Below are 18,590 nucleotides of genomic sequence, written 5' to 3'. Positions count from 1 at the left end.
TTTATATAATGGAATATTCCCACTGAGACAACTTCTTTCCCCCCTGTTGAAACATTTAAGTAAAGGCTTTTGAACAGAGCACAGTAGTGACAAACTCCTTGGTCAGCATTATGTTAACTCCTTTTTTTTACCTGTTAATATGACATCAGTAAAGAAAAAATACAGATACTGTGCATAACAAAATATTGAAAACTTTTTTTTTAAGTATATGATTTAAATTGTACACATTTACAATTTAGATTAAGTCCGACTAGTTTCTTGAGACGTGTGGATGAACAATCTGGTCTGAGAATGTAGTGGTAAAAACAGGAGACCTTTGAAGGAGAGACTGAAGCTAACAGCTAATGAGGCACGATGCTGCCTCCTGGCAGCAGCCTCAGACTGCATCAAAGACTACATCAGACTAAACAAGGCTTTAAAATTAATGAATAGCTTTGTCTCTGAGGGGTAATTTTCCATCATCAGCATTGGCAAACCCCATTGTCAGGAGTGAAGCAGAAGACAGCACAGCATTGTTGCTGCGTGCATTTATCCTCATTAATTCACAGATCACAGTAGGTCTGCTCCTGATAATTCTCACTTCTTTTTTTTGTCTGGGGATTTTCCTCTGGGTCTTGGTCATATTGCTCTCCAGAGAAAATGGGGGTATTTTGGTTAGCTTGTTTGCCAAATGCCAAATGCCCTGAGGGGCCCCACTGTCAGATCAAAGGGGGTCTGGCCTATTAGGACTCGATGTGGAACAAAAATTGATAAAGGTCTCACTTGTGAGTTGCTCGATTAATCATGGCAACAACTTTGAAGGAGCTTTGCTGATTTCTCTAGTGTAATGATTTGATTTTTTTTCCAGATAAGAACAGATAGAGCATGAGACAGGTGCAACCAGGAATGCTTTTCATTTTAACAGGCTCTCTAGTTTGACTTTTCTGCAACAAATCGCACTACTTCCTTCAAATGAGAAATATATTGAGCATGAGTACCACTAATGCTTGCCTCCAATTGCAGTCTGAGTCAGTCTTTTAAGTTTGTCTGCGTCACTACCCCCAATAAGCTTGCGGGCAGTGGGACTTTTACTGAAATATCCCATAATTGCCCATTCTCATGGATGATATAAGCCAAGTTATTCCACTATAAAATGAGGCATGTAATAAACTTGTATGAATACGTTCATTTCAGCCAAGACTCTTCTCTCGCCTAATATATTGCCATTTGCATGCTTCACAGCTTTTTGGCAAATAAGACTATTTACAGTATGCCTGTACAGTGAGCAAAAGGAAAAATTGTGATGCTAGCGAAAGTCCTTCAAGCCTTTTCTTCTGCTTTCATAATAATAATTATCTACTTTCTGCCTCTACTTCCCACACCACATTGCCTTGCACTGTGCACTGCAGCTTTTTAGCTGCATTCTATCCATGTTGCCAAGGTTATTTGATGAGGTGTCCTTAGCCAGACATTCAGTCTTTAATAATTCTGAAGGTGCTGTTCTGTATCTCACCCTGTGCTCTGACCTCCCTGTGGAGAAAACGAGTGAAAAGTTGAATTCCTCTTTCAGGGATCAATAGAGAATCTCAGCAGAATTTACAGTAAAGATACATAAACTGCAGTCTGTCTTGCTTTTGTTTACCCTTTCCCCCCGTTTCAGCTGTCTATATTTTTTTATCTCCTAGATTCAAGCTTTGTTCAGTACTTTGGGAATTCATACCTGGAGTTTGAGGGTATTGACCTCAGAACACTCAACAACATTACTGTGAGATTTCAAACTCAAGTGGCCCAGGGAACTATACTATATGTGGACCAAGGACCAGCTAACGGGGATTTCTTTTTCATGAAACTCTTTGTCTTGGACGGGATTTTGCAGGTAAAAACTCACCTCAAATAGTTGTTAAAGCTTGATTATTTGTTAGGTTTGTAGTTCATGGAGCAATAACTTTCAACTCTCACTCTTATGTTTCAGTATGCCTTTTGCTGTAATGAAGAAGAGGAGGTTACACGGATCAGTACATTAATTCATGTTGATGATGGCAAAGTACACATTGTTAACATCAGGTATGTTCTTTTTTGTGTTACTTTAACCTTGCTGCATTGTGAGAATAAAAAAAAAACATGTTATATCAAAAGTAAATAAGTTGCCATTTTAATTTAGTTTTTAATTTACTGGTTGTATTAACAAAACAGACACAAAATGTTAGGAATCTGCTTCAGGCAAGAATATATGAAAAAAGAGGCATATTCACAACCATAAGCTTCTTAGGTTTTAGTAATATACAATGTTTTTTTAAATAGTGTTAGCACCTCAGGTGGTATTAACTTGATCCATAGTTATCCATTCATTTCAAGTGTGACAGAATTTCTTAAGAGAATGGCTGTTACTAATACCGGAGGGAGAGACACATATAATTGACAGGAATCACCAGACTGAGAATTTAGATTTTATTACGAATGGGCAAATGGGCTTACATTTTAAAGAACTAAAACAAACGTCAGAATGTGCCTATTAAAATGCATTAGTGATCACTGACCATGTTTTATTGGCTGTTCTAAAGTCTTCATTTGCAGTTTTTCATTACGAAAAGATTAACAAGCAAGAGCTGAGCACAAAATCAATGTTTAAATGATTTAAAGTGAGGCTGCGGCCCCTTTAGTTATATTGTTGCTAAGCCCATGTGAAATCTTGCTGTCAGCCCTCTCCATTATACTCTGACATGAGAGAGATTGTGGTTTAGTTTCAAGACACAAAGTTTATTATATATGAGCTGGAAGCTGAAACAAAGCGGCTAATGTTCAACTCATATCCAATCAGTTTATTTTGCATTTAAGGAGACACTATAGAGACTTCATTAGCATTGCACAAAGAGGCCATTTCTTTTTCTTTCTTTCTTTCTTCCTCAGAAGTTCTGTTTGTTCCTTTATTGTTAGATTAATTTAAAAGTCTGAGATTGAGAAATTGAAAAGGAATTGAAGTTAGGTTTTCTGAATTTTAAAATCTTAAAATACAAAAAGACATAAAAGGTGAGGTAATGGAGGTAATTATGAGCATACTGTGCCAGAGGTGAACAAATGATTTCCTGTTGAAGTGAAGCAGCCTGGGAAGGTTGCCTCGTGTTTCTTGGCAGAAAGCAGCACTGCCCCAAATATGTAAGTGCATCTGGAAAGGCCAATCAAGGCTACAAGGCTCCACCCCTGCTTTTTTTTTTTTTCTCTGCAAGAAAAATACAACAGCAGATGGAATCAATCATAATGTTCTGTACCAACCCCTTGGAGACATTGCGAGAAAAAGAGCTGTCATAACTAGAGGGTTGGGAGTATGGAAAAATGGTTTCTGGTGTCACAAAGCAAATTCTTTGTAATTGTCTGATGGCCGAGTCCGTCCATCTTTGTCTAATTTGACCCAGAGCTACAACACCATGGCCATCCTCAACGTCACCACCTAACTCATTATAGACTTTTAATATATCTTCCCGTCAAAGACGCTTTTCAATATGTTAAATAGAAACCCAGTGGGGCTGACTTCTCAAGGACAGTGAGCACAGTGCCCTCTGGCTGCTAGCCAGGCCGCTCTGGCAGACTGCTTCTAAATTAACCGCTTCTCCACGCTGGCTCAAGAGGAAGGACTTATGCAGCTTGGAGTTAGTGCCCCAAGTGTTTAGCCGGCATATGCAACAGCCTGCAAAGTACAGGCTTAACAAATCAGACTTGATTGCTTCGTGGACCTCCTAACTTCCACTCGGGGAACAAGGAGTATCAGGAGACGCTGGAGAGGAGACTGTGCATCTGTGGCCTGAGTACCCTCAAGCTGCAGATGGTTAGTCCAGAATCTGCACTTCGGTAATTATCTGCTCTCCCCTGTTGTTTCAAAGTGGAGAATTGGTTTTTGAAATCTATGAATGGCTGTGGGGTGGTTCCAAAATAGTGCATAAGGCACCTAGAGAAAACAAAAAGGAGCACCTTAGAAAAGTACTGTGATTAATTAATGTATCAGCAGAGTAAACAAAACAATTAGACATATTGACCACAGTTTTTTTTCCAGTATTCGATATTTCACTCTGCTTCTCAGACAATTATAAGAATTCCTGAACTTCACATGGCCAGGTGCTTTTAAACACAGACGTACATTTTTTACTGTCAAAACACACGTGAGATTAATATGTAATGATTGGTGATTAATGGTTAATGGTTGATTATATTATTTGCAAGAAACCTGCCAGTCGATGCAACAGTAAGGTCATTTTAGAGGCATTTTGCCTGTTGTTAGAGTTTGAAAATAGTTTTTCAGCTGTAGAAAACTTCCCTCTGACTTCCCTTATTATCAACTTTTTGCATAGGATTTTTTTTAGTCATGATGTCAGCTAGAGCTATAATTCTTGAAAGGTGATAAAAGAGGTTCCATTAAATTATTTTCTCAGCAAGGCTACAAAAGTCATGGCCCTGTTTAAAATGTATGGGAATTTTTATTTCCATGAGATCTGTCGCATCATTTGTTGGTTTGGCTCTGCATCTGAGATTTGTTGACATTAAGAAAAATATTAAATATTACCAGCCATATCTTTTAATTTGGAAAAAAACAGCTACTGTATCTGTGTCTATTTTACATCTGACCTAAAGTGTTCTTATTCCACAGACAACACTTGACCCCTTGTGAAGTGGAGATAACTCTTTCTGGTCATGAGAAAATCAAAAGTACAGCCAGTAATTACTGGTTGGGACACATGATACAAAGAACAAACCACATCTTCATAGGTGGTCTGCCTCAACATTATCTGCCCAATCAGGTAAGACTTTAGTACTGTGTGGTTTCTCACCAACCTACTGAAATAACATGGAGCTATAAGACATAGGCTACATGCATAAAAGTTAGAGGATTATTTCATCATGTGTTGCTAAAATTGCATCATAATAAAAAACAGTGCAAGATAGGGAAAGAACTGCTATAAGCGAATCAAATGTCTAAATAAAAGATTGTTTTTTTTCCCTCAGAAAGCGAAACCTTTTATCAACTATACCGGCTGCATTGAAATAATTGAAATTAATAGACTAAGGAGTTTCTATACATCCGATGCCATCGCCAGCAGCAACGTAGACCAATGCAGGTAAAGTCAAACAACATGATCTCCTCTTTTCATTTAATTTACACCCAGTATTTGTTGCTGCTTGCTGCTTAACTTGTTTTGAGTTGTACTTGGCAAAAAAAAAAAAGAAAAGTCACTTCAAAAACTTTCCAATACCAAGGATCAGTTAAAAACTACTGTATCTCCTTCTTATGTTTGTGTGTTTGTCTTTTGACAGTTAGATCATTTAGTATAGCACAAGCACCAGTAATCATATTTTGCTTGGTCTGATGTATTGGGGAAAATTTGACCACTTATTATGACAAATAGCAATCCGGTTTTCCTCTCTGGCCGGGATGGTGCTCAAAAATATTTCTACCTAAAAGCAAATAATGCATAAATTAAGCTACATTGGATTGTTGTCCATTTTAACCATTGAGACTTTTGGTCAATCTTTCAGAGATACTTTGTATGCCATAGAAGCCTCCACAACAACTTCCCCAAGTCTGACAACTCAATCAACCACCTCTCACACAACAACAGTGGCAGCTCCCACACAAACGCCAAAACATTCTCTGCACGAACCTTGCCGTGATGGTCTTTGCCGCAACGGAGGAACGTGTCATCAGCCACAGCTGCCTGGAGTAACTCTCCCTTCCTGTCACTGTCCTCTTCATTTTACTGGAACTTTTTGTGAGAAAGGTAGGCTTGGGAATTTTTGTTTTTTATTCGCTGACAGTGTTTCCCAGTTTTTTTTAATGCTGTAGCACACATACACACACACACACACACACACACATACTAAAAAGCTTAAAAACCTACTACACTGTGACCTCCACAGTGGTATCATCAAGAGCCAGCCAACAAATTATGTCAGTTAATATATGCTGAGCCTCTTTGGCTAATAGGTTTCACTATGAGGGAGAATAAAGTCAGAATTTTGAGTGATGTGAATTATTCAGGATATGATTAATGAAATGAAAGATCCATACGAGCAGCTTGAACCATCACCGTGTGTCCATGTTCACCTCCAATGCTCATTGAGAATGAGAACGTGACCTTGCAGCGCTTGCTCAAGCTTCAGCTAAAGCTCTCAACCCCTGTCCCCACCAGAAATATTTATTTTGTACCAACCACTAATACTAAGGAGACAGCAGTACTAGACGCACATATTAACAAGTTTTTCCTTAGCAGATTTCTTTTCAGTGTTCTTGTGATGTATGTTCCTTTTTTACTTTCCTTGCTTTGCATGATATGCTCTGACAGTGTGTAAAAAAGCATCCTGTGTTCTGCTATTGTAGTCATTTTCTGTCAGTGACGACGGCATTAACACTAGATTTGTGATTTAATTGTGTCTGCTTGATAAGGAAAGCTAAGCTGCTCACAGATGAAGGACTTTTCAGATACGTGTTATGATAGCTATGTTCATTTTCCTGCTCTACACTGTAGCTACATAATTTACTCTCCAACATGGATTTAAAAGGTCCCACTAAATAGATAGATTAAATGTGTTGCTAGCTAATTACATGTGTTAAATCAGCTATGGTTTCTATAGAGGAGGATTTAGGTACAGGCAATAATGACTGGAAAGCAAATGATCTCAAACCGACTGTTTGTTCAGTGATTTGATTTTTCAATCATAGTTTAGCATTCATAACTAGGCACAGCAGGCCTGTCAAGCTTTGGATTTCTCCACATCCCAAAGCGGTGTGCATGGGGCTGTAAGTAAGAGTGATACTAAGCATTTAAAGAGTTTGGAGTGTGAAGTCTTGTTTTTTTTTGTCCAAAAGCATCTCAAGCTGAAGCATAGGTGGATTCCTATAGCTTGCAAGTTTTCTGGTCATTCCCCTGCACCTTTCTAAGGGTGTTCATCCCATAATGCGTAGCAGTGAAGATTCTCAGTTATCCAGGTCATGGTATAGGTCTTTTTTTGCCTTCCCAAAACCAAAATACAATAGCAAAAGTGTTAGGAATGGATAAAACTATCTGCTTGTCTACTCAAACCTAAGCTGCAATTGTTAGCATGTCCAGCTGCTACCTACAGTAGTAACCAATAGTTACTTTTAAAGCTAAGGAATACATCATTCATTTCTGGATTTACAGATTACATTTAAAAACAAAGGTAGTATTTACTCAATTGATCATTTTCTCTATAAAATGTCAGAAAACAGTTAAAAAAAAGCCCTTTATAATTTCTTAAAGCCCATGATGACATCCTCAAATCTCTTTTTTCTGATCTACAGTCTAAAATTCAAGATATTTTGTTTGCTATCCTGTATGACACATAAAAGTTTCAAATCCTCACAATTGAGAAGCTGCAACCAGAAAATGTTTGGCATTTTTCCTTAAAAATGACTAAAACAATTACTGAATTATCAAAAATAGTTGCCGATTAATTTTCTAACAATCAACTAATCAATTAATCATCTGATGGTTTCAACTCTACACTGTAGGTATTTCCCCACAGTATGGAAGCAGGTACCACAATCTACCAGAGCTTTTTTTGATTTGGGGAAGTTTACACTTCAGCAATCCCAGCCAAACGTATTACACCTATATAATGTTACGTTTGCCAAACATGTCTGTAATCTGTACCCTAAAAGCCTTCTCTCTTGTAGTGAAACAAATTCTTTGAAACTACGAATAAGTCTGTAAGCAAATCAGCCAAACAGGGTTATTTAGGAATGAAAATAACAGTCTGATCATTTCTCCTTACATGTACTGTACATCATGCAGTACATACAGGGACTAATTAGCTCTACACCACAATGCTGTGCTATTTCTAGCCATCCATGCACACTTTTTAGAAGATTGTCATTTTAAAACAAGTTAACAGAAAACATTATCCATCAGCCAGACACAACGTTTGATGAATTCTGCCAACAGCTGTCATTTCTTGTGGTGAAAACAGTTGCCGGCTAGAAAGGAGAAGACTGCTATTGTTTACCTCCGTCTGAAGTCAGGAACCCATTGTTTCAAGCTTTACAGGTGTAGCAACAGTAACAAAGGGGGGTGGCCCATGCATGCTCCCTCATGTAAAACCCAATTACTCTGCAACTCATATCAGAGCATTGCACTACATATGCTTACAATGCTTTCACTCATGGGGTTTGAATAAGGAGCTTTGGATAACAGTGGCCACCAAATGTCATACGTGCTGCTGTACATTTTAAGCCTGGGGAATATTTCAAGCAATGGAAATTCTTATTACCATCGTAAAGGGTTTCAATAATGGAATCTGGATTGATCTTCACCTTGGTAACCCTGGTACATGATTTAAGCTGAGAGCATAATTTTGTATTTACGGTAAACATGGAAATCTGACAGAATGTCGCTTAAAGCTAATGTTAACAATCATTTACATGGCTTGAGCAGGCTGTGTGCACCTGACACCCTTATTTGACACCTCTGCCATGTGTTCCAAAACTGCTAATTTACAGGTGTTTAAGTCATCTACTGAAATGTTATTTGTCTCTCCAGGCTCTGTAACAAAAATGATGCTATTTTTATGACTTCACTCTCATTTGTTTTCCCTTGGGAGACAGGTACATCGAGGAAAGCTTACATGACAGAGATGGTGCTTTTCTAAGCCAATTATTAAAATGTCCTGGCCAACTATTAAACGGCCAGCAGAGAAAAAGGAATGTGATTCATCCATTGATTCACTCATTCATTTATTTTCCCTGTTGCAGCTGTCAGCTTTAGTGTACCACAGGATATCGTCACATGTGACTGCAGCTTGAATATGTTGCCTGCATGACAATGTGTGATCTTAAGGCTATTCTCACTAATTGGAAATTAATGCAGTATGTATATATAATTAATCAGATTTATGCTTGATTTAATAATACATTCTCACGATCATGTAATTATATTTTTTACTTTTTTTTTCTAATCAGTTGTGGAAAAATCATGGAATTTATCCTCAGCTTTTTCCCTCCATGACCATAAAGTAATTTCCTGCTCATCCCTTAACTTCTTACACTCATAAACTTCCCTTTAAACACCGGCAGTGGCCTTTTAGATTCATTTCTGCTGAGTTTGAGGAATTTCTCCTCAAAAGCAGTTCAGTCTCTCAGGTTTAACAGAGTGCAATCTCACATGAGCACTCATCCACTGATGTGCTTTGCAACACTAGTTCTGATCGCCCACAGAAGAAGTCCAGAGGCTGTTTACAAGTTGACAAAGTCTGTGAATGTGTATTGCTGCGGCAACTTTGCTTGGTGACAACCTTGTCCTCACATCTTGTTGAATTAAGTAATAGCCACAAGAGAAGGATATAGCAAGTCACCCCTGCTCTGAGTTGTTTATAGATATGTCATCCCACCCAAGCAACTGATGACGTGGACTTGTTTGTGTCCTAGATGAAAAGCTCACATGTCATACTGTATGTATCTAAGGGAAATATTAGGATGTGCATGAGGCTCTGCTGCCTCTTATATTATTGTTAAAGCAGATTAATGTCAGTAATACATGTTTTCAAATGAAACTGTTGATTCTTTGACGTGTCTTTATATATAATGAAGCACATATCGACTACTTACTGTAGGTTATACAGATAAGAAATCATATTTAGAGATACACAGCTAATTTAATACAAAAATTAGTTGTTTTCTTCAAGAACAAGTGTCACAGTGTTTTGAATGCCAATGTTATAAAAGTGCATATTATATTTGTTTATTGAGCAGGCACAACACAGATAAATATTGTGGCAGAGGAAGAAGAAATGCAATTGATGAAATATATATTTATCAGTATATTCGGCTTCTGGCTGAAGCTCATTTGCAGCCTCCGTGTCTGGTTAGGTTTTTAAATTCAGATTGAAACAACTACATTCAAGATCAAAACAGCAGTATAGTATACAGTATATAGTATGTATATGTTTATATTTATATTTAATGTAAACATAGATGACCAGTGAATCCTACATTTTCTAGTCAGTGCAAGATTAAGACTACAACTTTACACTTTCACTCTATCAACTGTATCACTACTATGATGTGTTTTTCCAAAGTGACTGTCAGACTTATTTTTCAGTCTGTATTATACGTGCAGTCTGCACATAAGAGGCTCAGCATATATGAGTTCTGAGTCTCGCTCTCTAATGTTTGGACCCGAGGCTGTACCTCTGGTAGGCTGTACCGTAATCCAGGCCACTGACTTGTGGTTTAGTGAGTGTTTGATATCAAGTAGCCAACCATAAGACAGGTTTTGTCAAGATGAAGCCAGTTCATCTGGTCATGTCAGAGTCTTAAGCTATGATAAATTGTCTCTTCAAAGACGGCACAGTAGGTCGTAGACCTTGCCAAAGACAATCTGTCAGGTATGCAAGCATTCAGTTGAAAGCTAAGTGATCACAAAAATTAGTTATGGAGTAAATGGCTGCTTAAGGTAAGGAAGTAGGCATAAAAGACGAAACCATTGAGGCAGGAAATTATTCAGACTTGGTCTGTATTGATCATGACCTCCTTCTACAGCTCATTACTTTATGTCCTTATTTCTCATATATTTGAAGCTGTGATGTAGGATGTTGGCCAGAGAGGAATAATAAAATGAAGGTTGAGAGCACAGTTTTGTCCCATCTATGTCCTTTCAACAACTAACAGCTAACCACGACATTCATCCAAATAAGACTACGCATGTTTTTTTTTAATGTTCCTTGTGTCATTTGTAAAATATTACAGAACAATATTTAGCTTTTACCTTTTCCCTTCATCTTTTAAAGAACAGATTTCCTATAAAATATGGTAAATTTAGCAGATTTCTGTCTTCATTCATGTGTTAATTCTTGTTTCACATATACCACATCATCCCTACTACTAGTAACCCATATTCTTTTAAAACAAAATAAAGTTTATTTTTATTTGTGCATTTTAATATAATATTCAACTGAATTTAAATGAATTTGATGTGTAAGAAAAAAAGAAAATCAAATTATATATAATGAATTGGTCCTCAGTGCAGGTAATATCTTCATAAATCAGGCCCAGATAGAATCTTTCGTGTAAACATGTTCAGGAGAAATAATCAATTAATTTTAAAAAGCAAACACAAGTCTTTTTACAGTGTTGCCTCTCTATTCTTGTGTCTGACATTAATGGGACCTGATGTGGCGTTGTCAGCTTCCTGCTTTGCCAACACACTGGCTAGGTGCTGCCAGCTCTTTTTTGTGGGCATCAGTGTGTTATTGTTGTAATTGCTGGCGCCTTTAAAAATGAGCCAGCACAATCTGCCTTACTCAGAAATTGCCAACAAACATTACAGGATTGATTCATCATTTCAGCCCAAGGAAACCTTCCGAAACAAAAGAAACACAGTATTTTATTTTCTCTTTGTAATTTGAAGAATTGGCTGTCATGTCTCTCTCCACGTAATTTTCTGCACAACTCAGGACAGTCATCCACTCAAATTGGCCACAAAAAGAGCAAGAGTGGGAAAGTGGCAGAGCACACAAGCAGAGATAACATGATTATGACCATTTGAGAAATGGTACAACCAGACCAACCTTCTCTGGTGTTGGTCTGGTGATTGATCATTAAACTGGACCAAGTTAGCTTCTTACTGGCCCACAGGCCACTGAGCAGTCCTTATTGTCAAACCCTGCAATTGACCTTGCTGATATTTTCACTTATTATATAACGGCTCCTTTTCACAGCCTCGTTAAGACCATTTTCAGGATGGGTTGTTGACATGAGTGACTGATACCCAGGAATTACGTTATCCCTGCTGCTATGAATAAACCTGTTGCAAGAATATTTCTGTCCACCAGTGTCTTACTCATAGATCAAGCTGTCCACCGGTAAATTATGAAAAAGAGCAGCAGCCACATACTTATCTGCTCCATGACTATTCAATAGTAGGCAACACATTGGAGAGAAATGATCACAAAAGTGTGTATTGTTTTTCTTAATCTTGAAGCAATGTTATGTAAGGGAGTGCAAATTTGAATTTTCCAGTAAATAGTGGAAGGTATTTGTCATCAGATGCTTGTCAAGTCAATTTTATTTGTATAGCCCAGTATCACCATTTACAAATTTTCCTCAGGGGCTTTACAATCTGTACAGCAACACAACATCCTCTATCCTTAGACCTTCAATTCAAAGACAAACTCCTTGAAAAAAAAATCCTTTAACAGGGAAAAATTGGAAGAAACCTCAGGAAAGGCAGCAGAGGAGGGATCGCTGGTGGATATTTCTATGTTTGTCCCAGTAGCCCGTTTCATATTGGAATAAGCTTTAACCTGATTTCAGTTTGAGTCTATAAACATATACACTTAATTGTAAAATTTACATGTGTTCTAGTAAGTTCTTCCTGCATGTAAATGATTGAACATCAGCTTGTCTATACCATCACTAGCTAATCATGGAAACTCCCAACCTTGAGGCCACAACAGTACTATGCTAAATATACTGTATATGACACTTCTCACTCTTTGTGTTGCTTTTCTTTTACTCTCTATTCTGTTCTAAATGTTGTCAATCATTCACAGGTCTCCTTTAAAAATCCATTTGATCCAACATCAAAGCACCAAAAAAGTGAACACAGGACAGGATATTCCTGTCACTCTTACAATAAAAAGTCATTTTTTGAGCCCTACTCATACTGTACATCATGAGTTCTCAACTGAGAATAAACTGCAGTTTTCCTTGAGAGCTGGACTCTGAAGGCAGAATCCTCTGAGCGGAGGCCGGGGTGGCCTATTTTGAATTGACTGTCATGCACCTGAACAGCAAGCTATCCACCATACAGTGTCCTTTGTGGAAAAGCATCACTGACTTGTGGAGTTGATGACTTGAGAGGGTACCTCCTCCACCTCTCCTTAAAGTCATACCCCTTTGTCATCCGGTGGGAAATAACACACCAGCATGTAGCCCTGACAGGGCCCTGCTGACTCTGCTCACAGGCGAGCTATCAGTGCTGCAAAGGCACCGACCGGCCAATTCTTGCTGTTCTGTTTACTAATGCAAGCGCTGTAGGGCATTGCTCTAACAAGATATGTCATACCTCATTTGGTAGATATCAGTGGAATTGTATTATATCTCAAGTACAAAAGTGTAAAAATGTTTCTAAGGAATATTATGGTTCTACTCATTTTTTCACTCAATTTAAATGCATTTAATTCATATATTTGTGTTTGTTTTATATTTCTAGATACCACAGTATATATCCCATCATTTGATGGCACATCTTATTTGGAGCTGCAGCCTCTTGCATCCTTTCTCCAGTCTTCTGATGACAGCAATAATCTACCTGCTACTGTCAAGGACACCACTGTTATTCTCTATTTGACAGTGAAAACAAGGTCTACACAGGGCACCATCCTCTACAGTGAGTACAATCTCTTTTTATCACAACGGTTTTAGAGCACTTCAACACTGTGAAAGCATGTATAGATACTGCTTAGAAAAATATGTATATTCATATTTATATGCCCATTATGTTGAATGTCCTTGTGAGTGCAGAAGGTTGTTTGTTATATTCCAAAGTGCATGCCATCATCTCTTAGTGCTTTAAATAATGTTGTTTTAGTGGCTAATATGATGCTGCTTTGCCTTGTATGAAGGATAAATGTGCATTTTGCATCTGTATTTTTGTCAGTGACCAATATGCAACAGATATACAGTAGATTTATACTGTAGTTGTTAGAATCTAACCTGGCAATATCTCTATCATGCAACTTATAACTTACTCAAACTATTCCTTCTATTCCAGTGCAGCTACAGTAGAGTTTACTCACAGAAAACAAAAATGTGATTTAAAGCATTTCTGTTGTGATGTGAGCCCCTCAAAAGAGAAGAGCCAGTCTATTCTGTGAGCTCTGGATGCTGTCTAGACATGTTTTGAATAGGGGGCATTTACTTGACTGAAAAACTTGCCCCCTTGTTATTGCTTATCACTACCATTATTGCTCTCAACCTCTTCGGTCTTTAGATCACTTATAATTCAGAAATGATTTGCCAGTCTGTGCTTTGATTATCAGCCACTGATTGCATTGAGACTTAAAAAATACGACTATGATGTCATAGAAAAGCCAGCAACAAACAAGGAAATATTAAATGAAATCTGAATGGATCTAAGTTCAATAACATACTCACAATGTTGAAGACGATTACACAAGAGACGAGTAAAGGGGAGGATTAAATCAATCGCCTGTGGTGTTTCATTTTTACGAAACACATGTATTGTTATCAATCCTTAATATTAATATTAAAAATCACTGGACTGATAAAAAGAAGTCGCTTGGGGACACTGGCACCATGACTCATCTATTGCTGTTGCAGGGAATTGTGGGACACAAAGATGTACATGTTTCCAAGGATACAGGAGAGAGGCAAGGAAGCACTAAGACTTATTTTTCTTGAAGAGAATTTGACCAGCTCTGCTCACAGCTGCCACTAAGATATATGCGGGTCATTTTATTTATTTAGACATATTCCTAACCGTAAAAAAGCTTTCAACCTCAAACAAAGTCTCCAGATGTATGAGGAGGTCATGTGATTAGAAAAGATATAGGAAAAGAGAAGCATGCGGGTCTTCGGTGAAGGACAAGAACAGATTTGCTTTTGGTGGATGGCTGTGAGCTACTGCAGTCTGTTTTGTTGTCTCACTGTTGACGATCTGAGCTATAACCTGATAGCGAACAAAAGAATCCTCATCAGAAGGCAAGAGCTGGTTGCTAGCGTGGGGAGCGAGGATTGGGCTGACCCTTTACATCAACCCTGAGCTCTACATTGTACGTCTACCTCCTGCTAGCTCTTTTGTTCCCACACCTGCACACACACTCTCTTTTGTTACAGAAAGAGATTCTGATAGGTAGGCCAGACAGCCACTGAGTAGACCCTCATAACAATAGAGCATTGTTTTTGGAGAAGGAAAGGAGTCGGTAGATTTGTGGTCATTTTTTAAGGGGTTGAGACAGCTGAGCCATGAGAACTTTGTTTAATTTATGTTGGAAGTATGTATACATGCAATATATTATGTACCTGCCACCTAAAGTAAGGGGTGAAGCCAATGCCTTGAGCTTTACATTCTCTAATAGACATAAGAGAAGAGTATCAGTGGAGCCATGGATTGTGTGGTGATCACCAGTGATTGATTCTGCACCAAGCGGGCACAGACATCACAGCATTTATCTTGCTGGCATAACCTAGATTAACCCCTTATCTGTGACATCATCGACAAGTTCATGGCCTCTCATTTACATTTACAGACTTATTGCGCATTGCAGTAGACGACAGGGCTCACCCACGCTTCCTCTCCTTTGATCAAAATTCAGTGACAGACAAAAATGGCAGTGAGATGTAAGCTCAAATCCAGGCTTCATAGTGTCCCTACTCAAAGTATGTGATGTTAGTAATATATGTTGTAATATATTCTTTTACAATTGATGCTAGTACCTTCTACATCTTCTTCACATACAGTAAATCATACAGTAAATGGAAAAATCTGTTAAGTATTCATTCTGGTTTCTTAAGGCCTTGTAATGGTGTAAGCCATGGTGCATGAAGATACTTAAAAGTCTTCCATTCCTTAGAGTAATAATAGCTTGACTTTTCCCTCTCTGAGCTGACATTGGACTCCCATGATGCTTCTGAGTGCCGTAGTGTTGCACCAAAGACTTAAATCTTTGTATTTAAGGAGCTATTAATTAGCTGGCCTTCAGAACCTATTAGGACTCTAAATTGGTGCTTTATTAAAGGTTGGTGCACTTGAAAGGTCAACCAGCTAAGCCTTAAATGCACGAAGACAATGGTAGTGTTTGAAGACAAATATACAGCATGTTGTCTGACACAGTGTTCACACATTTCCAATTAACACATTTCCAATTAGATGTTTTTCAATAAATTGAAAAATAGCAGCAGTTTTCCATTCACATATAATTGTGTCCTGTGTGTGTGTTTGCACTAGCCAATTAATCATTTGGTGTTGAATTGAGTGGTTTGAGTTTTGGAAAGTTTAGGAGACATTATTTAGAAAACATTTGAAACAGTCCAATGATAGGTTTGAGAACAGAGCAGCAAGATAATTGCAAAGCAATTTAGAATGCTACCCCATACTTGAATTAATGCTTGTTTTTTGGGTTGTCTTTTTAGAAAACAGCACATTGCATGAACAAAAAGAACACAGCTGTAGGGAACTAAGGTGTATATATTTCAGTCATGTTTTTTTTTTTTTTCCCTGGAAGCTTTTCAATACTTGATTGAGGATATTTTTAAAATTGGCAAAAGCCACACACTTTATACAAAAGACTTGCATTCATAAACATGGTAAACACACCAAAGAAATTGCGCTCAAACAATACAATAATTAAAAAATGTTCTCTCAGTATTCTGATTAGTATTTTCCATTTCCCTCTTTGTGCAGTGAACACTATGAATAGCAAAGGACAGAGAACGAGTTTGCATATCAAACATTATCAATACATTTCTGTATTAAAATGTGTTTTTAAAATGATTTTTTAGATTTTTTTTAAATAAGAAATAATAAAACAGAACCTGTGGGATATATGCACATGGAATTTTTATTTTGGATTTGAAAAGATGGAAATATATATATATAACTCACCAGGGACAGATGAAGAACATCTCAGTGGAGCTAGGTAGGTAGAGGAGGATCACATCGGAAGAATGCCTCAAGTCATCAGATGTGATGTGTGTCAAGTGAATTAGATTGTGCTTGATGTCAAGCTAGCAAAATCGTTTCACCTCCACCCCATCATTTTAGTTGCCTCGTATATCCACTGCCACCAGTTATCTGGCCGCTTTGATCTTAAGTCACTGCTTGTCCAAGTCTTCACAGATTTACTCTGTAGATTAGTTTGAAAAATAATGACTGCTGTGACAACACAATGCCATCATTTCCTCACTCCTAACCAGCTTTCACCACTCTCAAGATCGGATGTGAACACTGCAGTAAAAGACAAAACGTAATCATCATTTTAAGTTAATTAGTTGTGTTTAATAAGTGTCTATTCAGTTCTTTATTCTCAGTCATATTTACAATATTTCACCGCTGCAGCACTTAGAAGCCAGAAAGCAGACTGTGAGTCTTGTCATGAAGAGAGATGAATGTTCAGAAAGCAGAGGGCACAGTGCCTTTTATCTAGTAATGTTTCCTGGCTCATAGTGCACCATCTTTTTTTTCACATCAGAGGATAGGAACTGAAAAGAAAACTCCAGAGATCAAACAGACAAAGTTAATCAGAAGAGAACCAAAAGACATGCATTGAGATGCGGAGAATCTCTTCACCAGACCTGCTCCTTATTCTCCGCTCCCCTTTTTACACCTCTCCCCGAAGCAAACACGCGAGTCTCCCCCTGGACTTCAATTGTCAGCTCGAGAAGAGAAATGCAAGGAGGTGGGGTGAGGGAGAGAGAAAGATAAAGAGAGAGAGAGCTAGAGAGAGAACAGGTGACAGGCACTGACAAAAGGACGAACGCTCTGTTAGGCTCAGTGCAGAGTAACAGGGCCATAGGGACAATAGGGAACAATATCCTTACAGAGGAAAAATAGAAAAATAAAAGATGGGGCAACATTAACATCTATAGTAAACAATATTTGTCAGTGAATGAGTAATGGTGCTAAGCGAAAACAACTGCTTTGAGTGGAGACAAAGGCTCATTGTTGCAGAAGGAAGTTGCGTCTGTATAGTCTCTTTGCCGCTGTGAAAATTAGAGTCTCCACTGAATCTGTATTGTGGCAATAATGATTATGTGACAAGAATAATTATGTTTTTACTTGTAATTTAGCATGCTTTTGTGATTATATCAGTTATTTATTTCCATTTTTTTGCTTTTTTATAAATTTAAGATAATTTCTGAATATCAAATGTACAGAAAATGTATTTTAAAAAGCAAAACAAATACCAGCCATTGGCTTTTTTTCTCATTAGTTAAAGAATTTTGTGCAGTGAAGTTCAACATTTCTGTCAATTTGTGATATGAGGTGCAATAATTGAAAAAACCTGTTGACCATTTCAGTCTCTCCCACTGCCGCTCCATTCCTACCAGTGTCACCAACAGCAAGATGCTGCTTGCTTGACAGTCATAATCCTTCTTCACTGAAAATAAGCATCAAATGAAAGCACTGCATCTTTGCTTGTTTGTTACCTCGAGTTACATTTCAAGTTTTGCCTTCTTAAAGCCCCAAGAAATTTAAGCACTGCTAGAAAGAGTCCCTAGCAAGCTGTAATATTTATATTTATATATATATACCTATATTTATTTATAACACAACACTCGATGTATATTTCCATTACATTTTCAAGTTTTCCTCAAAAAGCTCCCATCATATCTAAAAAAAACTATTTTATCAAAACATAATTGTTTGAGACAGGGAACTCAAGGTTGTGATATACAGCATTGTTTCTTTGAATTAGTAGATGTCCTGGTTTTCATGCCGCACACGAAAGATTTAATGGCAAGAGAAAAACATGAGAAATTTTCAGTAACTCTTGCTTTTACCAATGCAAGCTTCAAAAAAGATGACAAATTGCCAGAAACATGCAAAAGAGTAATTACGTCTGTAACTAAGAGGGTAAACATTGAG

At 37.7% G+C, this 18,590-nt stretch overlaps 1 protein-coding gene across 2 annotated transcripts in view; it reads left to right on the top strand.

The window, feature by feature from the left end:
• Nucleotides 1–18,590, top strand: part of eys (eyes shut homolog) — a 170,822-nt gene that overhangs the window by 111,106 nt on the left and 41,126 nt on the right. For both annotated transcript variants that reach the window (XM_042433937.1, XM_042433936.1), the window contains 6 exons: nt 1,665–1,855; nt 1,952–2,043; nt 4,616–4,766; nt 4,972–5,084; nt 5,503–5,744; nt 13,194–13,370. In XM_042433937.1, coding sequence (XP_042289871.1) covers nt 1,665–1,855; nt 1,952–2,043; nt 4,616–4,766; nt 4,972–5,084; nt 5,503–5,744; nt 13,194–13,370 — 966 coding nt within the window. The remainder of the gene's footprint in view (nt 1–1,664; nt 1,856–1,951; nt 2,044–4,615; nt 4,767–4,971; nt 5,085–5,502; nt 5,745–13,193; nt 13,371–18,590) is intronic.

This window comes from Thunnus maccoyii, chromosome 14, assembly GCF_910596095.1.
Source record: "Thunnus maccoyii chromosome 14, fThuMac1.1, whole genome shotgun sequence".
Taxonomy (NCBI): Eukaryota; Metazoa; Chordata; class Actinopteri; order Scombriformes; family Scombridae; genus Thunnus; species Thunnus maccoyii.
Note: the sequence above shows the minus strand (reverse complement) of the source record. Positions and strands in the feature narration are given on the sequence as shown.